The 21,602-nt window shown below is 45.9% G+C and overlaps 1 protein-coding gene across 1 annotated transcript; it reads left to right on the forward strand.

The window, feature by feature from the left end:
* Vstm5 (V-set and transmembrane domain containing 5) lies at positions 1 to 20,627 on the forward strand. The gene is made up of 5 exons (XM_090342496.1): positions 1 to 126; positions 175 to 490; positions 15,393 to 15,719; positions 15,818 to 15,958; positions 17,234 to 20,627. The coding sequence occupies exons 1-5, from the start codon at positions 1 to 3 to the stop codon at positions 17,275 to 17,277; spliced, it is 954 nt and encodes a 317-aa protein (XP_090198622.1). The 3' UTR covers positions 17,278 to 20,627.
* Positions 20,628 to 21,602: the final 975 nt, after the last annotated feature.

The following is a 21,602-nucleotide window of genomic DNA, read 5'->3' on the forward strand; positions in this document are numbered from 1 at the left end:
ATGTCGCCCACACTGCCCGTACGCGTTCCTGCAGCCTTCCCTTCCCCGCCCTCTCGCCAGCCCTGCCCCGCCGCGGCCAGCGGAGGTTCGGGCCGGCTGTGCGCCGCGAGACCGCCGGGTCGTCGGGTGGGGTGGGCGCCTGGGGCTGAGGGTGATTTGCCCGTGTTTACCTAGGCGTGGGTGAGCTCTGGCTCCTCCCTTCGCCCTCCTCCCTCCACCCTCCACCCTCCTTCCTCCGGAGAACTAGTTGTTCCTCCTGCAGGAGGGCCCTCCTGCCTCTGGCCTGGAGCACTGCCCGAGCCGGAGCCGGGGCCGCAGTGGAGCCGGAGCCGGAGAGGGAGCGGCGGCCCGGGGGGCGGCGACCCGGGAGCCCCGCCCGGCCCTCGCCGCCCCGCGCCCATGCGGCCCCCGCCGCACCAGGCGCGCACGAGCCGGGGCGTCTTCGTGGGGCTCTTCGCCGTCTGGGTGGCCGCAGCCCGCGGTCTGCAAAGTGAGCTGGGGCGGGGCGGGGCGGGGCGGGAGCCGGGCTGCCTGCAGCCGGCGGCGGCGGGGGTCCTCGCGGGGCCCGGGGCGGCGGGCGAGGCCGGGCAGGGCGAAGGCGTCCTGGGCCCCGCGCCCTGGGCCACTCCCGGGCGCTCGCTGGGTCGGGAGAGCGCAGTCCCCGGCCGGATCCGGGGATCTCCCCGCCGGCTCCCGGCCCGGGGCTGCCTCCTCCGCGGCGCAGTCTCGCTCTGCTTCCCGGGACGACCAGACTGCAGCCTCCTGGGGTGCACGCGCCCACCACCGGGGCCGCCCTCGCCTCCTGGGGCATCAGAGCGTCTCGGCCTCGCTGGCCATTCCGAGGAACCCACAGCAGCCTCTTTCTGACAAAGAAGGGGTTCTGGAGGCTTGGGTTCCCGAGGCCGGAGAAGGTAATGGCTTGTTTGTCCCTAGGTGGGATAAGCCAGGAAGAGGGCCGTGCTTGCAGTGGCAAGCCTTGATAGGACATGTATGCCTCATTCTAGGAGCACTGGAGACTCGGAGCCAAGATTAATTATCTGGGCTGCTTGCTTAGTCTAAACCACGGAGTCCAAAGGACTTAACTGGAGGGGCGTAGCCGGGGGAATTGGGGCGTATCGGGTGTGGAGAGCATGTGCAAAACCTGGAGAGCAGGTCAGAGTTTGCAGCCATCCCTGTCTGAATCGCTGTGCGTGCTCAGGAGGGCAAGCTGCCTTCCAGCACCGAGTCTCTGGCATTTGCCCAAATGCTAGCCCGGAGCCACCCCTTAAAACGATGAAATGTAGGCCGGCGCGGTGGCTCACACCTGTAATCCTAGCTACTCAGGAGGCTGAGATCTGAGGATCAAGGTTCAAAGCCAGCCCGGGGAGACTCTTACCTACAGTTAACCACTGGAAAACTGGAAGTGGGGCTGTGGCAAGAATGAAGCTCATTATTTCCCATACCTTCTTTAATTCTTTTTCATGATCCCCTGAAAACAGATCTTTCTTCTTCCTTTCTGGTTCTTTCACAGAAGTTGAATAAGATGATTCAAGTCTACAAATTAAAAAATAGGCAAAAATGAAGCTTAACTTCAGTCTAGGACCAAGTTTGGAGCTCTCTAGCAGAGCCTTTGTCTGCTGTGCTGTGCACAGGTCATGGATTTTATTTACAAGGGGGAAACTTTAGCACAGGAAAGTCTCTGTCAAAGTATGCCCTCAAATACTCTATGTTGGGCTAGGAGTTAAGCCTAGTGGTAGAGTGCTTCCCTAGCATGCAGGAAGATCCGGGTTTCGATTCCTCAGTACCACATAGATAGAAAAAGCCAGAAGTGGTGCTGTGGCTCAAGTGATAGAGCTCTAGTCTTGAGAGAGCTCAAGGATAGTACTCAGGCCCTGAGTTCAAGCCCCAGGGCTGCCAAAAAAAATAGAATATTCTGTGTTTGGAGGCTTTCCTTAATAAGTGAGGATGTTATGGACTAAATGTTTGTGTCCATCTAAATTTCTTCCTACTTTGAAGCCTTTACCTCTGGTAGTGTTATTGGAAGATGGGTTTTTGTAATTCCATTTAGATGAGCTCCAGAGATTGAATCCCTTATGATAAGACCAGATTGAGATCTCTCAGTCTTCCAGGACCTGTGAGAGCCAAGCATTCAGTTTATCAAGCTAGGAAGAGGTCCCGCCCTACCTCCAAATCAGTGAGGAACTGAATGTCTGTTTTATAAACTTTTTAGGAGAGGAATAGTCAAAAGTAGTTCAAGATCATCTGGACTGCTTCCTCCGTCCAAAGGAGAGATGTGGAGACATTGTTTTGGGGATTTTGTGAGAGTTGGCCAAGCTGACTAAGACAAATTAGCAGGAAGGAGTGAGTATGATTGCAATAAATAAGTGAAACTATGGAACTGGGTAGAGGCTGGTGGATTTTGGGGTGCATGTGAAATGTATAGGTGCTGAGGTCAGTTTTGCTGAGATCTCACAGAAACTAGGGGCATGAGACTGGACAATGGAGGAGTGATTATTCTTCTAAAAGGGCAAAGATTATTTTTATTCTAATGTTCCAGTGTTTAGTAAAAATGTATTGGATATCTGTGGCAGTACTGGGACATGAGTGTCCCAGCCTTATTCTTGTTGCTTAGCTCTTTTACACAAGACTGGCCCTTTACCACTTGAGCCATACCTCCTCTTTTAGCTCTTTCTTGACTAACTGAAGATAAGCGTCTGTTAAGATTTGTATGCCTAGGCTGGCTTATTATTTTTTCAAAGCCAATACTAAAACTTGAACTCAGTGCATAGGTACTGACCGTGAGCTTTTTTCACTCAAAGCTGGTGCTTTACCACTTGAGCCACAGCTCCATGTCTGGCTTTGTGCTGGTTAACTGAAAATAACAGTCTTACGGACTTTTCTGCCTAGACTGACTGACTTCAAATCACAATCCTCAGTTCTCACCCTTTTAAGTAGTTAGCATTGTAGGCATCCAGAGTAGCTGAGAAAAAAGTTAAGCGCAATGTTGAAAGAAAGGTTTGATTCCTTTTGTATGGTTATAGTAGAATTTGGGGAAGGGAGGAAATGAATTAAAGAATAAGGAAGCAAAACTCCTTTTTCAAGTAAATAAAAGAGCATGTTTGGAAAAGAGCCAAGGGCGGGGTGAGTAGCCTTTTGATAACATTAATTCAGGTGTGAGCCTAGGCACCGATCAGTCTCCCCAGCTGAAAACACTCCTAGCTTGAACTGAAGGGCAGAGAGATAGGACTCATAGAAAGAAGACTGTGGGCATCTCAGATGCTGCAAGGTTGAGCCATAGAGCTACTTAGCTGTGTTAAACACACACAGTACTTCTAGAGAGGAATTGTGGTTAGAAGTAGTTCAGAGTCATGGAAGATGCTTCCTCTATCCATATGAGAGGGGGATATAGTTTCAATAATAGTGGCTACTTAGAACCCCAGGGGGCAGAGAGTCACCTAGCAGCATGGGGGCATCCAGCCAACCAAAGATTATTCTGTAGTCTTTTTTGTCATCTGACTTAAACTTGGGGCTTTGGCTCTGTCCCTGAGCTCTTTATGCTCTACCTCTTTGAGCCATGGTACCACTTCTGGTTTCCTGGTTTCCAGTGTGTGCAGCAGCATCCCCAGCTGAATAACACAGGACCTCAAGGTCTCCCCTTCCAAAAGCTACCGGGGAACCAGCAGATTCCTGGGGCTTGAACTCAGGGCCTGAGCACTGCCTTTGGGCTTTCTCAAGGCTAGCACTCTACCACTTGAGCCATAGCACCATTTCCAGCTTTTTCTGTTTGTGGTATCGAGGAATCGCACATGAGTCATTGTATATGCTAGGCAAGCACTCTACCACTAGACCAAACTCCCTGCTCCCCCAGCCCCCCAAATTCTTATTTGCTTCCTTTCCCAACCCTGAACCTGACAAATTAGCCATCAGAACTGAGTCTGTGTTGCTTATCTTCCAGAAACATAGGACCCAGGAATGGAGCTTGGGGCCAAACTGTGGCTACCTTTCTTCCTTTGTTCCAACTCCAGTTTCTGAAAAGCAGTTTATTTCTCCAAAACACACACACACACACACAGCACATTCATACATGCACATATACACTTTTACACACATATACCCGTCCTAGTCCTACATGTATACATGCATAAATGCACCATACACACATGCATGAGCATCCTTTAACAGGGTGGAGACAGGGATAGAGGAGGCAGGATAATTAGCTCATTTTGTTTTGTTTTGTGTCTTTACTGGGGCTTAGACTCAGGGCTCTGTTCCTTAGTTTTTTTGCCAAAGGTTACACACTGCCACGTGAGCTCTACTTCTAGCTTTTTGATGGTTTTGATTGGAGATAAGAGTCTCAGGGAGTTTTCCAGCCTGCTGTCTTAGAAAGCATGACTCTCGGATCTCATCCGCCTCCTCAGTGACTCAAATGGTAGAATGCTAGCTTTGAGCACAAAGAAGCTCAGGGACAGTGCCCAGGCTCTGATTTCAAGCCCAGGAGCCAGGAGGAGTCAGGGAAGGGAGGGAGCAAAGAGTGGAAGAGAAAGGACTGGTAAGTTCACATTGGAAAATGACTCCTATAACTTATTTGCTGGGTTCAGTGGGTCCCAGTCAGTCCAGTGGACAGAAAAGAAATGATTAACTGAATCGAAAAGGGAGCATAGGACATCCCTTGTCTGCATGTCCAGCCAGTTAAGGAAACATGCTGACCTTTCTCCTTGCACACCCTACAATATGCTGACCATAGAAGAGACCCCCGCTAGCAGAGACAAGGCCCTGGGACTTGTGCATTACTATTGTGTTGGACTCAGTAGGTACTAGTGAGCCCTACAGGCAAAGGGAGAATGACACTGTGGAACATAAAGTCCTTTTGCTAGACAACCATCACCTCTCTCCTATCCCAAGGACATGGGCTCCATGTGGCTCTGGGAGCTCAGAACATTCTGCTTCTGCTCACCTACTCATGTCCTACTTTGCCTTTCAAACTTGCTTCTTCTTGAAGCTCTTCTTGAGTCCCAGTGAGCTCCCATCTTTCTCAGTGCTCAGGGTACCTGATGTCCCCTTATCTGCAGGGGGTCTGATTCCCTGGGGCTGGCTACACAGTCCCTTGGGGCAGGGACCTGCACACTCCCAGCTCTGCCATGCTGTCAGTGAAAAGCTTTAAAATCAGCAGCTTTGTTGCTTGGTGTCAATGCCTCATGCCTATAATCCTTGCTACTCAGAAGGCTGAGATCTGAGGATCCCAGGGTTCGAAGCTAGCCAGATTAAAAAAAATGTCCAAGACTCTTATGTGCAATTTAACGAGCAATTTAAAAAAAAATGTTAGCAGTTACTGGTGGGAGCAGTGCATACCTGTCACCCTAGCTACTCAGGAGACTAGGATCTGAGGATCAGGGTTCAAAGCCAGCCCTGGCAGGAAAGTCCTTGAGATTCTTATCCCTAATTAACCCCCCAAAAGCTGGAAGTAAAGCTGTGGTCAAGTGGTAGAGCAGTAGCCTTGAGTAGAAAAAGCTAAGAGACCTAAGTCAAGGGATTGGCTCTGAGTTCAAGCCCTAGTACTAGAAAAAAAAAAGACTAAGAGAGAGAGGCAGCCTCATCTTCTGCCATAAGCTTGGTGAGAAAGTCTTTAGAGACTGGTTAAGATAAGCCACAGATGAAATATAAACGAAGTTCTGTGACATAATGGTAAGTGTTCTGACTACAGAAGGTAGAGGCCATATGCATACTTTTTGATATTCCCTGAGAAGCGAAAAAGGCCAGGCAGTCTGCCTGTCATATAATCACCTGAGGAACTTACAGTAAAACAAGCTACTGTGGAAGTGGGAGCGTGGCCTGGCAGTAGAGTGCTCGCCCAGCATGCACAAAGCCCTGGGTTTGATTCCTTGGTACCACATACACAGAAAAAGCCGGAAGTGGTGCTATGGCTCAAGTGGTGGAGCTCTAGCTTTGAAAAAAAGCCCAAGGACAGTCAGTGCTCAGGCCCTTACCTTAGTTCAAGCCCTGGGACTAGCCAAAAACAGAAACAAAAACCAAGCTACTGCTTGACACTCGGTGTGACTGATGTCACAGGATGTGGGCACTTGGCATCCTGCCAAGCTTCTCAGATTCTAGTATGCAGCCTTGATTGAGAACCACAAAGCCCCATCTCTCTTTGCCTGGTACACTCAGAAAAGAAGAGTGATGTCATACTTGGGGACTTACGGAAATGCTAAGTCTGGCCACACCCTGTCAGGCTTCCAGAGAGGTTTTTCAGCTCCTGTCAGTTTTTTCTTTTCCTATTCAGCTAAGGAGTTGTCTGGCAGGTGAGAGAAAGTGCTTAGGAAAGTCTTAGCTCTGGGGTGGGGGTGGGGGGGCTGAGGTGATTTCACTGAAGCTCCTTGCTCTAGTGCAAAGCAGAAAGATGAGTTCCTGAGTACTAGGCATTGAGAAGGGGAACTTGGGTGAAGCACCTCTGACTGTCTTTCTACTGTGAGATCCTTAGCTGCATGCCAGTGGCTCTGCCTGTAATCCTAGCCACTCAGGAGGCTGAGATTCTGTCCCAACCTGCCAAGACTGGAGAATAGGCAGTTAGGGAGACCTGACCATGAAATTGAGGTACCTGGGGCCTAAAGCCTTCCCCCAGCTCCAGATGCCTGAGGTATTTATTGAGTTGGGTGACCAGGTCATATATCCCTAGCACCAATGACGGGATACAATCATACACAAGTGAAAAATGACTTCCTTATCTTAGAAAGTAGAAGAAAGCAAAGATGATTTAAAATTTGAGTAGGCTTTTGTTTATCCCCAAGCTCCAGAAAAGTTTGGGGTGGAAGTGGATAGAAAAATGAATTCCTATCAAGCCAGGACTGATTGACCCTTCCAGAAAACTCTGTCCTGAGAGTTCAATTTGAGAGGAGGCAATTCTAAATTCTCAATCCTTTCAGTTCTCACAGCTCAGCTTTTTGGGCTCTCACAAGATTGTCATCTACAATTAAACATCATGAAGCCAAAAGTGGAGTTGTGGCTCCAGTTAAAGAGCCCCTGTCTCGAGCAAAAAGTCAAATGAAATCATGAGGCTCAGAGTTCAAGGCCGAGTACTGGTGCGCACACACAGTGTGAGAACCCTGCCCTAGACTCACCGAGTAGCTGAGTACATACATACTTTTTAGAAACTGATGCCTAAGTGAGGTGCCAGTAGCTCATGCCTGTAATCCTAGCTACTTAAGAGGTTGAGAGTGAAGGACCCCAGTTCAAAGCCAGCCTTAGCAAGTAAGTTCTGGAGACTATCTCCAATTAATCACATCAAAAGCTGGAAATGGTGCTGTAGCTGTGATGGTGGAGTGCTAGCCTTGAGCAAAAGGAGCTCAGGGCATGGTGTGCCAAAGCCCAGGGTTTAAGGTTTAAAAAAAAAAAGATGTCTAGGGGCCGGGAGTTTGGCCTAGTGGTTAAAGTGTTTGCCTAGCATGCATGAAGACCCGGGTTCGATTCCTCGGTACCACATACATAGAAAAAAAAGCCAGAAGTGGTGCTGAGGCTCAAGTGGTAGAGCTCTAGCCTTGAGAAAGTCCAAGGACAGTGCTCAGGCCCTGAGCTCAAGCCCAGGACTGGCAAAAAAAAAAAAAAAAAAAAAAAAAAAAAAAAAAAAAAGATGTCTAAAAGAATAACAGACCTCTCCTCACCAATCAATCTTTATATACTTTGAGGTTGAGATTTCAGGGATTCTTGTCCCCAGACTTATTCCTTGTGCCAGGTGGGTGATAATTTAAATCCCACAGTTCCTCTCTGGTGAGCCCCAGCTAGCCTGGGAGATTGACAGTCACTCACCACCCAGAACCAAAGGCAGGAACCTAGCTACAGAAGACTCCTGGGGCCTGGCTGAGGGGGCAGGGTCAGCTCTGTAATGCAATTGGAATAAGAGATGGGGTTAAAATAGAAAGCTTGGTACTATATTATTGGATCTTGTAGGACTAGGGGAGACAGTATGGTTTAGGAAAATCACTAATAACTTCAGCCAGCCTTAAAGAAAAGTCTGTATCTCTTGAGTATATATAACCATTGAAAACAATGGGAAGAGCATAACAGCTGACTCTATTGAGCACTTACTGGTGGCAGACACTGTAACTGCTATATGTGTATTGGTACTGCTTCTTGCCCCCACCACCCTCCCCTTAGATTGTAGGGTTTGAAATAAAGGCCTAGGCGCTATCCCTGAGCTTCTTTGTGCTCAAGAGTCTCAAAGATTTGCCTGTCAGGCTGGTTTTGAACTAAAACTCTTCAGATCTCAGAACCTGAGCAACTGGGATTATAGGCGTGTACTCCAACCTGGTTAAGTACTGCTTTTGAGTTACCTTCACAGTAATCCTGCAAAAAGAGGCTATGAGTCCTCATTTTTTCATGCAAACTGAGAGTTGTTGAGGGGCTTGTTTAAAACATTCATTGCCCAGCACTTGTTCTTGCGAAGTCTGAGGCTTTGGCAATGCAGTGAACACATGGACCAGCTTAGCTTCTATGTGATCTCACAGGCAACAGTTGATCGAAGAACCATTAACCAGAAGAAATCACAGCAGAGCAGGAGGAATGTATGGATACAAAGGAAAAGGGACAGATGGAACCTGGTAAAACTAAGACATAACAGATAAAGACGAACCTATTCCATCCATTTGGGGGTGGAGGGGTTGCTTGTTGTTGGCTCTTTTGTGTTTATTCTTACTGGTGTTCTTACTTGGTAGGCAGGCACTTGGCAGCTAGGATTACAGGGGTGAGCCACTGGCACCTGGCAAAAATTTCGAATTCATTAGTGCAGGGAAGTAGTTTTAAATAGCTTACTCAGATAACTAATAACTACTGTCTAATAATTCTGAAGGAAGCCTGAAGTCATTGAATTGGCAAAGGTTCTTCCTTCCAAGGGCTCTGAGGAACTTTGCTCTGTCTATTGTAACCACCTTTGATGTCCTTGGCTTTTGGATACATCAAACCCTCCATTAGCCATATACCAATGACTCATTTCTGTAATCCTAGCTACTAAGGAGGCTGAGATCTGAGGATCACAGTTCAAAGCCAGCCTGGGCAGGAAAGTCTGTGCGATTCTTATTTCCTCTAAACTATCCCCCCCCACACACAAAAAAAGTGGACAAGCACTAGCATTGAACAAAACTCCCTAGCTCCAAATAAGATCGACTTTAAGGTGTTTGAGGGTGGAGGTGGGGAGTAGGATTTAAAACCCAACAGGCAGTCAAAAGGGGTAGAAAAAGAGTAGGGGGTAGGAACATTGAAGAGCCTGTGGCTCTCACCCAGAGCTTCCTGAGCCCTGATCGCTCCTACCTCACCATTTCCTCAAACTAACTGGTGGAATCTGCAAATATATATATATATATGTATTCTTTTTCAATATACTGTAAAGTCAGATACTGGCTCTTCACCACAGTCATACAAAGTGAGTATTGGGATATACCCACTTTCCAGTGGAAGAAACAGACCCAGACAAACTAAGGATTCATAAGGCTAATCAGAGGAAAGTATGTTTCAAGGGTAACAGAGATCCTGTTTGCCAAGGACAGAAAAGTGAAGGCTTTTATCCTCTGGATTGGAACAAGGGTCCTAGAAGCCATTTAGCCTCTGCCTGACCATTCTCAGGCAACAGGGCCTTTCTTGCCCACTTACAGCCTTAGATGCTCAGGAACTTTCTCTGGGATGGCCTTACTGCCACACCAGGTCTCTTTCAGAGGCGCCATAGGAAGAGCAGGACACCCTGTATCTGAATTACCCACCTGGTCCAAAAACCGACAGCTACTGAGGTGGCTATTCCAACCTCGCTTACAGTCTTGAAGAACAGAGGAGATGAACTGGTTCAGTAGTCCCATTAATAACCAGTGACCAGCACAAAAGAAAACAAGAATGTTGTATATAGTGGCTAGAAGAGACCAAGCAAGCACAGTGAGGTACATGGGCCCATTGCTATGTACTACAGTCCAGTTGCCTGGACAAGGGGAGGGAGAAGGGAGAGGAAGCAAAAAGTGACAGAAAGGTAGTGGGAACCAGTGACTCTGTGAGGCTGAGGAAGGAAAAGGTGTTGTGGAAGTCCTGAGCATGTTTTGGCTCCAAGAACTTTCCCTGGGCAGAGAGTGTGGCCTAGTGGTAGAGTGCTTGACCAGCATGCACGAAGCCCTGGGATTGATTCTTCCATACCACATACACAGAAAAGACCGGAAGTGGCACTGTGGCCAAGGTGGTAGAGTGCTAGCCTTGAGCAAAAAGTGTCCAAGGACAGTGCCCAGGCCCTGAGTTCAAGCCCCAGGATTGGCAACAAACAAACAAACAAAAAAAAACAAGAACAAAAAAAAACACACAAAACTTCCCTGAGGCTGAGGCTGTAGGCACCAGAAGACCATATTTGGGTGAGGAGATATTGAATCAGTCTGATTCTTTTTTATTTCTCTGGTTTCAATATGTATATGCACTCAGTCCTAAGTTATGAAAATTTGTACTTCAAATTCTTTCTCTAGAACCCTAAATTTTTCCTGCTGTCTTTACTAGTGTCTTTTTTTCTTTCTTTCTTTCTTTTTGCAGGTCCTGGGAACTTGAACTCAGGGCCTGGTCACTATCCCTGAGCTTCTTTTTGCTCAAGGCTAGCACTCTACCACTCGAGCCACAATGCCACTTTTGGCTTTTTTTCTGTTTATGTGGTATGGAGGAAGCAAACCCAGGGCTTCATGCATGCTAGGCAAGCACTCTACCACTAAGCCACATTCCCAGCCTGTTACTAGTGTCTTCTTGACCTCCAAGACAGTTTACATATTTTGACACAATTGTGCATGCAGTTTTTTCAGTTTTTGCCTCCTTGTGTGTGTGTGGGGGGGGTGTGCTAGGATTCGAGCTTGACCTCTGAGTGAGCTCTCTCCTTTAGCTTTTTGTCATGGTGGTTCTCTATCACTTGAGCTGCACCTCCACGTTTAGCTTTTGATGCTTAATTAAAGATAAGTGTCTTGTAGACTTTTCCTCCACTGACTGACCCTGAATCACTATCCTTGAATCTCAGTCTGTTAGAATTACAGGCCTGAGCCACCAGCACCCTGCTTCACATGTTTTTCTTTGGAGAATTTGATTTTGAAGTGCCTGTCAACTGTCAATATTTGTGAGGTACTTTGCTAAGAGCGAGTTAACATTTCCAAATATAAATAAACCATCTAGGACTTAGTCTTGTACAGCTTTTATATTTAGGATCAGTGTTTTTTCTTTGTTAAGAAATTCACAAGCTTCCTAAAATATCTCAGATGTTCAACAGGGTAGAGACTGAAAACAGAATGCATTTTGCATGTCTGCAATCCCAGCTTGCGGGAGACTGAGTTGGGAGATTATCATTCAAAGCAAGCTTGGACTATACAGTGGAATTTTTAATCTCCTTTCCAAAACTGTAGGTCCTGTTTTTAAAAACAATCTTCCATGGAACTCTTACAAACTCTTAAAAAGTATAGGGCAAGTCTAAATTAGCATAGACACTGTTGACAGGAATGTAAGCCACTAGGGAGGTTCATTAAAAAATGAAAGTCAGGGCCGGGAGTTTGGCCCAGTGGTAGTGTACTTGCCTAGCAATACATGAAGACCCAGGTTCGATTCCTCAGTACCACATACATAGAAAAAGCTGGAAGTGGTGCTGGGGCTCAAGTGATAGAGCATTAGCCTTGAGAAAGCCCAAGGATGGTGCTCAGGCCCTGAGCTCAAGCCCAGCCCTGGCAGGAAAAAAAAAATGAAAATCAGAACTATCATATGATTAAGCCATACTACACTTGGCCAACTATCCAAAGAAACGTTGGTCAGCATAAAAGAGAAATACCTGTAGAGCCGTGATTATTGCTGTGTAATTCACAGTTCCTAAGGAAAGAAATCAACCTGGTGCCAATCAACTGCGGTATGTGTACTCAGCAGGGTATTTACAGAAAAGGAAATAATGATGTTAAAAGAAATAAACCAGCCAGGCACCAGTGGCTCACACCTATAATCCTAGTTACTCAGGTGGCTGAGACTGAGATCTCAGTTCAAAGCCAGCCTCGGCATGAAAGCCTGTGAAACTCTTATCTCCAATTAACCACCAGAAAACCAGAAGTGGTGCTGTGGCTCAAAGTGATAGAGTGCTAGCCTTGAGCTGAAGAGCTCAGGGACAGCGCCCAGCTCCTGAGTTCAAGCCCCACAATTGAAAAAAAAAAAAATAGAAGTAGGCCTATATCCCTTGCAAATGGCAGGATAAGCTGATCACTAAAACCTGCCTGACAAGTAAGTGGGGAGGGGCAGTAAAGAGGGTGAGGGCTGAGTGTAGTTAACGAAGTTTGTTGGCATACCTGAAAATAAATCAATGAAATGTGTTTTAAGAAGGAGTAGGTGGGGGGGGACGGAGAGTGATAAAAGTTGGACACATTGGTTATATGTGGGGAAATATAAGGAACCCTGGTTGGGCCAGGCACTGGTGGCTCACACCTGTAATCCTAGCTTTTCAGGAGACTGAGATTATAAGATCAAGATTAGAAGCCAACCTGGACCTTATCTCCAATTAAACAGCAAAAAGCTAGAAGTAGAGGTATGGCTCCAGTGGTAGAGGACCAGTCTTGAGTGGAAAAAACTAAGAAATAGATATGAGTTCAAACCCCAGTTCCACTATAAGAAAGCTAACAAAGCCAGAGGTCAGTGGCTCACATATGTAATCCTACCTACTGAGGAAGCTGAGAGCTGAGGATCATGCTAGCCTGGGAAAGTCCATGAGACATATCTCCAGTTAACCACCAAAAAGCCAAAAATGGAGCTGGGATTCCTGTGATAGAATGTCTGCCTTGAGCAATAAGAGCTCAGGGACAGCTCTCAGGTCTTGCGTTCAAGTACCAGGACTGGTGCGTGCGCGCACACACACACACACACACACACACACACACACACACACACACACACTGTTGTTTGTATAGCTAATGTACAGGAATAAAAAGAAGTGAAATAAAATAATATAAAAATAGGACTGGGGGGCCGGGAGTTTGGCCTAGTGGTAGAGTGCTTACCTAGCATGCATGAAGACCCGGGTTCGATTCTTCGGTACCATATACATAGGAAAAAGCTGGAAGTGGTGCTGTGACTCAAGTGGTAGAGCTCTAGCCTTGAGAAAAATTCCAAGTGCTCAGGCCCTGAGTTCAAGCCCCATAACAGGCAGAAAAAAATTTTAATATATCAAATCTTATTTTAGGAATATGACTCAAGTGGTACAACTGTCTCGCAAACAGAGGCTCTAAAAATCAAACCATAGTACCACTGGAAAAAAAAAAGAGTGGACAGAAAGCAGAAACAGAGATATAAAGAGAGAAAGTAATATTACACCAATATTAAATTTCAGGCTTGGATAATGTAGAGAATTACTTTGTTCTAGATGAAATGTCAGGTTCTCTTATTTTTTGTTTGTTTTCGACAGTTGTGGGGCTTGAACTCTGGGTCTGGGCTGTATCCCTGAGCTTTTCAGCTCAAGGCTGCCACCCTACCACTTGAGTCACAGAGCCACTTTTGGTTTTCTGGTAGTTAATTGGAGATAAGTCTCAGGGAATTTTGTGCCCAAACTGGCTTTGAACCTTGATCCTCAGATCTCAGCCTCCAGAGTAACATGAGCCAGCCTTCTTTCTTTCTTTATTTTTCAGATGGTATTTTGCTGTATAGCCCCAGCTGGAGCTGGCTGCTCTGGTTGCTATGAAACTTGAGATTGTGCTGCCCCCACATCCCACTTGCTGGGTCAATCAGTGTGTGCCAGCATGTCAGGCTTCTGCAACGTTTAAACAGCTCTGGAAGTAAAATTGTAAATTTTAGAAGTACTAGGATTGGGTTCAGTGACCTGGCACTCGAAGCTCTCGCTGCCTCCTCCTCCTCCTCCTCCTCCTCCTCCTTCTCCTCCTCCTTCTTCTTCTTCTTCTTCTGCCAGTCCTGGGCTTGGGCCTGAGCACTATCGTTGGGTTTTCTCAAGGTTAAAGCTCTGTGATTCAAGTGATAGAATGCTAGCCTTGAACTGAATAACTCAGGGACAGTACCCAGGCCCAGAATTCAAGTCCTAGATATTTGACAATAAATATTACCACTTAATGTTGATAAACTTCCATTTCTCTGTCTCAGCTAGCCTGCTTTAATATTGTATGATGTTTTAATGAGAGTAAATGTAAAGCACTGACATGATTCTCTACTTAGTACAACAACATATGCTCTCACAGGTACACACAGACACACACACACACACACTCACTCAGCTAGTGGCAGTACTATCTATTCACAAACTCAGTAGATGTCTCTTTGCCTTCCCCATCCCCACCTCCATGTCCACATTGAGTAGCTCAGCATGTTCTGCCTTCCTACTTTCAAATGCTAACTGGGTGCGGTGGCTCATGCCTGTAATCCTAGCTACTCAGGAGGCTGAGATCTGAGGATCAAGGTTCAAAGCCAGCCAGGGCACTAAAGGAACTGAGACTCTTATCTCCAATTAACCTCTAGAAAACGGGAAGTGGGGCTTGGCTCAAATACCTGTTCTCAACCAGCCACTCCATAGTAGCCTCCTGTTGTGGTATATATGTTGTTTGTTTTTAGCATATCACAAATGCAAGTGACGTGTGCACAGCAGGTGTTGAGTTCCTCTTTTATTCATAGTAGTTGATAAGTTTATATTCTCTGGTAAAAAGGTGTTTGTTTGTTTGTTTTTTGTTTGTTTGTTTGTTTCCATTCCTGGCCTGAAAGTCTTTGGACTTTCTCAAGGCTAGAGCTCTACCACTTGAGCCTCAGCACCATTTCTGGCTTTTTCTATGTATGTGGTACCGAAGAATCGAACTTGGGTCTCTGTACATGCTAGGCAACTACTCTAACCACTAGGCCAAACTCCTAGCCCAAAAGGGATTTTTTTTTTGACAAGATGCCCTGAGAGTTTTGAATGAGCTATGCCCCCACCAATCCCTTGTTTCCTGCAAGAACTTTTTTTTTTTTTTTTGCCTATGCGGGGGCTTCAACTCAGGGCCTAGGCACTGTCCCTGAGCTTCAGGCTCAGGGGTCACCTCTGGCTCTTTCTGTTCATGTGGTACTGAGGAATCAAGGCCAGGGCTTCATGATACTAGGCAAGCACTCTACGATTAAGGCACATTCCCAGCTCACACATGAATTCTTATCTCCACATAATCAGCTAAGCTGGAATTGAATCTGTGAGTCAAGTGATAGAGCGCCAGCCATGAGTGAAAAAGGCAAGGAAGAACATCGCCCTGAGTTCAAGCCCCTGTATTAGGACCAAATCAAAACAGCAGAACCTCTAACCATTCCTGGCCTGGTAAATCCTTGTGAAATGTATCAGTGCATTAAGTAATTTGACATCAGATCACATTTATCTATGTAGCCAACATCCAGCACTCCATATGTATGTATCTAACCTCTAGCACTCCATCTTACAGGCCAGGATGTGTCACTGTACATTCCTCAGTCGACCATCAATGCCACCGTTGAAGAAGACATTCTGCTGTCCGTGGACTACTCCTGCCACGGGGTGCCCACCATTGAGTGGAGGTACACATCCAACTGGGGCATGCAGAAGATTGTGGAATGGAAACCAGGGACTCCTGCCAACATCTCTCCAAGCCACAAGGACAGAGTGTGCACTTTTGACAATGGCTCCATCCAGCTCTTCAGTGTGGGCGTGAGGGACTCGGGCTATTATGTCATCAAGGTGACAGAGCGCATAGGGAGCAGCCAGTTTGGCACCATCATGCTGCACGTATCTGGTAAGAGAGTCCCAGGGGCCCCTCGGAACTTCAGGTGTGGGTAGTGGACTTGGTACTATTGAAGGCATTGCGTCTCTCCACCTCCCCTTTTCCCTTAGAGATCCTTTATGAAGACCTTCACTTTGTTGCCGTCTTCCTTGCCTTGCTTGGTGCTGTGGCTGCCGTGTTGGTCAGCCTCATGTGGGTGTGTAACAGATGTGCATACAAATTCCAAAGGAAGAGAAGACACAAACTCAAAGGTAATGCTCTGAGCCTTGGAAAGCAAGGAAAATCCACTCATGGTTTTGAGGCCAGGCCAGCCATGGTATGTGTTGTCTTTTTGGTTTGCTTGTTGGTTTTGTTTTTTTTTTGGTGCTGCTCCTGGGATTTGAACTCAGAGACTAAGCACTGGCTTTGGGCTTTTTTGCTCAAAGCTAGCATTCTTTTTACTTGTGGCACAGGTCTATTTTCCATTTTGTGTGTTTGTTGGTACTTAATTTGGAGATAAGAATCTCACAGACTTTTCCACCTGGGTTGGTTTCAAATCTTGATCCTCGGATCTCAGCCTTCTGAGTAGCTAGGATTAGAGGTATTAGCCACTGGTGTCCAGCTGGTTTGTGTTGTCTTTGATAGTACCGAGGCTTAAAAGCAGTGCCTTTTCCTCTCCTTTACCCTTTTCAAGGCTAGTGCTCTGTTACTTAAGCCACTCCTTTACTTCCAAGTTTTTGTTGGTTAGTTGGAGATAAGAATCTCACAGACTTTTAAACACAGGCTGAGATCCCTAGATCTCAGCCTCCCGAACAGCTAGGATTACAGGCTTCAACCACTGGCATTGGACATTGTGTTGCTTTATTCACACTACTGGCTCACACCTGTAATCCTAGCTACTCAGGAGGCTGAGATCTAAGGTTTGCAGTTTGAAGCCAGAGGAGAAGGAAAGTCCATTAGACTCTTTCCTTTCATTTATTTTTTTTCTAGGCCTAAGCCTCACACTCAAACTCGGTACCTGCAGCTGCTTTTGCTCATTGGCCAGTGCGATACCAATTGAGCCATGCCTCCAATCCTGAGACTCCTATCTCTTTTTTTGCCAGTCCTGGGACTTGAACTCAGGGCCTGAACACTATCTGAACACTGGGCTTTCTCAAGGCATAGAGCCCTACCTCTATTTTTTCATTTTTTTCTATGTATGTGGTACCAAGGAATCAAACCCAGGTCTTCATGCATGCTAGGCAAGCACTCTTACCAGTAGGCCAAACTCCCGGCCCATGAGACTCCTATCTTTAATTAACCATTCTCCATACCCCACCCCACCCCCAAAAAGAAGAGAGAAAGAAAGAAAAGAAAATCTGAAGAAGCACTGCATGCAGCTCCAGTGGTGAAGCATTAGCCTTGGGCACAAAAGCCAGGCACAATACCCGAACTCTGAGTTCAAGCTGTAGGACCAGCACCTCCCTTTCCCCCACCCCCACCCCTGCCCACTAACAACACACTGTATAGTTGACTTTCATTTTATCGACTTGTCTTTTGCTTCACAGAAAGCACAACTGAAGAAATTGAGCTGCAGGATGTTGAGTGTTAATCACAGCTGGGCCCAAATATTTTGCTACCTCAATACTTTATTTTCCAATGAAATGAACAAACAGAGCCCATCAATTCCTCAGTCTCCTGTGATCTTATCACAGAAGCCATTCCTAATGAGACAACTAGAGGGGAAAGAAAATTGACAACATGAGGTTGAAGACTGTGCGTTGAACAAATTCAATTTCCGGACTTGCATGAAGTTCACGTTGAAGCTTTGAATGAGGAGCCTTGCTTGGCTGCAGCGTCAAAGCCTTATTCATAACTCATAACCATTGGCTACTGCTCTTGACTCTCAAATGGACTTGGATGGTCTCAGGGGAGCCTCTGTCTCAGGGCCAAAGTGTCTCCAGAGGGACTGGAGTGCAGCCATTATAGGGAGATGCTCTCGTCAGCTCTGAAAACAGCTGCACCTTCCAGAAGTGATAGTGTATGCCCAGTGAATGTAAAGCAGAGTTTAAACCCCAATATCCCTCTCCCCCCCCAAAAAAAAACAGCAAGGCTGAGGGGTGCTATTGTGCCATAGAAAGTTGCTAGGAAGCAAGACTCTGTGGCTTGGAGTGTTAGAGAAGCTTTTCTTAGAATAGGAAGAAGAACATCTTTCTCTTTCTCCTTCATTCCAGACTCCACTGGATTTCTCCTCCATAGCCTAAACTCAGGCTGGTGTGAGGAGAATGACGCACATCCCCACTGTGGGCTGCGTTGCTTACCCGCCAGCTGGGTAAGGCCAGTGTGGGAGACTGAAGCCTTCCTGGGAGATGGAACAAGTGGACGTTGGTAATCTTAGGCAGTCACTAATACTTCATGTGCCCAATCAGGCCCTGCTCTCCTCCCATGAGCTGAGAAACACTTGGCCTTCACCTACCTCATAGTTAGGATGTGAAGAGAAGCCCACAGAATGCCTACTCAAGCAGTGCAAGAGAAGCTCTACTGTCAAGTGTTATCCTATGAGTACTGGGGATGAAAATGCCTTGGTGTACTGGGCCCTTTGAGCTTAGACCCCTTGAGATCAGTTGGTCTTGGGCCTTATTTTCTCAGGTTGGTGGTCACGGTATTTATCATACCAGTTTCCACTGTGAAAGATCTAAAAGCAGGCCAGATTTTTATTTTCCACTCCTTTCTACTATAAACCCAAATTACCACTTTTGTGGAGAGTAGTTTGGCCTAGTAGTTTGTGCCTAGCATGCACGAAGACTCGGGTTTGAGTCCTCAGTACCACATACATAGAAAAGCTGAAAGTGGTGCTGTGGCTCAAGTGGCAGAGTGCTAGCTTTGAGGAAAATGCCCAAGGACTGTGCTCAGACCCTGAGTTCAGGCCCCAGAACTGGCAAAAATTTAAAAAAAAATTACCATTATTCATGATAGAGGCGGAGGCTCTTATAGCTATGTGTCTACAACTCAGCTGAAAAATCATACATACAAAAATGGAGAGTTGCTAGAACATTGCTATTCTTCTTAAGATCCTCAATGTCCCTATTTTTTCTACCTTCCATGTGGCAGGTAAAGGAGTTATGTAGAGAATTCATTTACAGGCCTTGTCCTAAATAATGAATCCAGAGCTCCAGGAAGGGATCTCACAGGGGCTGGCACTGATTGAGAGGAGGACTCCAAAAGTTCCAGTGCACTTGCCCCAAAGACAGAAGAGCAATTGGGCTGCTGGCCTGACATGTGGCTCTGCACCTGACACTTACCTCAGGCCACATCCTGTGTATGCGTGTATGTATACCCGTGTCTCCTCCCCAGGCTATAGTCAGAGGAAGCCAGACCAGTGCCACAACAGTTTGTGTGCATACAATGAAGAAACGCTTTCAGAAGAGATCAAAGATAATCTGTCTCCTTCTACAGTGCACCACCAATAGGATAGAGCTTGGAACTGCAGGAACATCTCATGGTTATTGTTATGGTGATGTACAGGAGTAACAGTTATCTAAGTCTGGGATTGAGGACATTTCTTTTTGAATAGTGTCTCCTCTCCCCACATTTCCTCCCAGTTTTTCCCCACTTGACCTCCTCCCATAAGGTATATAGTCAGTTCTAACATGGTGTTAATATCATTAATGCATTTGTTTACTCTTTGCCCCACCCTTTCAGTGCTACCCCTTATCCTCCTCAAAACAGATATACTGCAGGGAGTTTGGCCTAGTGGTAGAATGCTTGCCTAGCATGTACGAAGACCTGGGTTCAATTCCTCGGCAGAGCTTTAGCCTTGAGAAAGCCCAAGGACAGTGCTCAGGCCTTGAGTTCAAGTCCCAGGACTGGCCCTCCCCCACCTCCAAAAAAAAGCCAGATAAACTTACCAGACAACAGGTATAGAAAAGCAGTGACAAAGGAGAGAAAAATAATTTAAAACCTCATTTTCAATTTTTGGTATTCATTTAAATTAACATTTTATGTGAACATATACATATAGCTAGGAACCTTTATGAGACTCTCCTAAGAAAATTCTCCTTTGGTCTCACTGTGTGAATGTCTAAAGTCCCATATAATTCATCATGTCCAAGTGTATTCTTTTGTATTCTACCACCCAGTGTAGAATACCCAGTGTATAAATCTACATGTAGATTTATAGGCACAAACTAATTAGAACAAATGAAGGAAATCATGCAACCTATGTTTCATTGGGTCTGGCTTACTTGGCTTAATATAATTCTTTCAAGTCTTTCCATTTCCTTATGAAAGGTACAATACCACTCTTTCTGATGGAGGCATAAAATTCAACATTTCTTGATCCATCTGTCCATTGAGGGAAAACTGGGTTGATTCCATATCTTGGCTATGGTAAACAATGCTGCAATGGACATGATTGTGCTGGTAGCTTTAGTGTGCCCTTGATTGTGTTCAATTAGATAAATGCCATCAGGTAGAATGGCTGGGTCACAGAGAAGGTCAATGTTCAGTCTTTTGTGGAAACCCCAATACTGCTTTCCAGAGTGGCTAGCTCCTCAGAAGCTGAGTGTGGGAAGCCCCATAATAAAGGAGGAGTGGGAAAGGATATCTCTAATGGAGCATTCATGGGCAAACTGAAAGGTTGTTTTTTTTTTTCTCAGCTATGTCTTTGAAAAGTGAATATGTTCATGCACTTTAAAGCTTCCCTATTTAAAAATTCCAGAACCTGAAGTGTTTGCTCATTAATAAAGAAAATATTAAATAATAGACATTATTTAGTTTAAAATTGTTTACATTTCAAACTGTGAAAAAAAAAGAAGTAAATAAAAGCTGAAAATAAAGCTCTGGTCCTTTATGTGAACCCACTCCTTCCAAGAACTCAAAGGTGTAGGGGAAGAATTTTGGTCAACTCTGAACATACAGAAGACTCAAACGGGCCGGGAGTTTGGCCTAGTGGTAAAGTGTTTGCCTAGCATGCACAAAGGCCTGGGTTGGATTCCTTGGTACCACATAACTAGAAAAAAAGCCAAAATGGTGCTGTGGCTCAGTTGTTAGAGCTCTAACCTTGAGAAAGTCCAACGACAGTGCTCAGGCCCTGAGCTCAAGCCCCAGAGCTGCCCCCCCCCCCAAAAAAAAAAGAAGACTCAAACATGCTCCTCCCTGGCATCTGGCACATACTTTAAATAACAATGGAACCAATCACATAGATTCTCTCTATACATTGTAGCACCTGAAGACCCATTTGTAATTTTGCTGTATCCTTTCTGCTTTTGGAAACTCCCAAAAGTAGGATGTAATGTTTGTATGACTAATGCCTAGGTACATGTGAGGCAGGATAGGTTATTGGAGTGAGGCATGGAAAATTATAGCCATGAATTAAAACACACTGTATTTGGAAACATAGAAGCAATATCTCCTTTGTTTTAACTCTTTTTTTTTTTTTTTTTTTTTTTTGCCAGTCCTGGGCTTGAGCTCAGGGCCTGAGCACTGTCCTTGGACTTTCTCAAGGCTAGAGCTCTACCACTTGAGCCTCAGCCCACTTCCGGCTTTTTTTTTCTATATATATGGTACCAAGGAATCGAACCCGGGTCTTCATGCATGCTAGGCAAGCACTTTAACCACTAGGCCAAACTCCTGGCCCCTTGTTTTAACTCTTACAAATCCTTATAAAATTATAACTCTCCATAAACTGCATTATAGTACAGGATAAAGAAAAAGGCAAGAGGACTGGGAATATGGCTTAAAGGTAGAGTGCTTCTTCTAGCATTCATGACATCCTGGGTTCGATTCCTTGGTACCACATAATAGAAAAGGCCAGCCCAGAGTACAGAGAGGCTCAGGGACAGTGCCCAGGCCCTGAGTTCAAGCCCCAGGACCAGAAAAAGAAAGAAGAGATAAAAGCAAGAGCAGCTTTCTCCACCTGTCTTCCTGCTGCTCCAA

The sequence above is a fragment of the Megascapheus bottae genome, chromosome 12 (assembly GCF_031878675.1).
Source record: "Megascapheus bottae isolate mThoBot1 chromosome 12, mThoBot2.hap1, whole genome shotgun sequence".
NCBI lineage: Eukaryota > Metazoa > Chordata > Mammalia > Rodentia > Geomyidae > Megascapheus > Megascapheus bottae.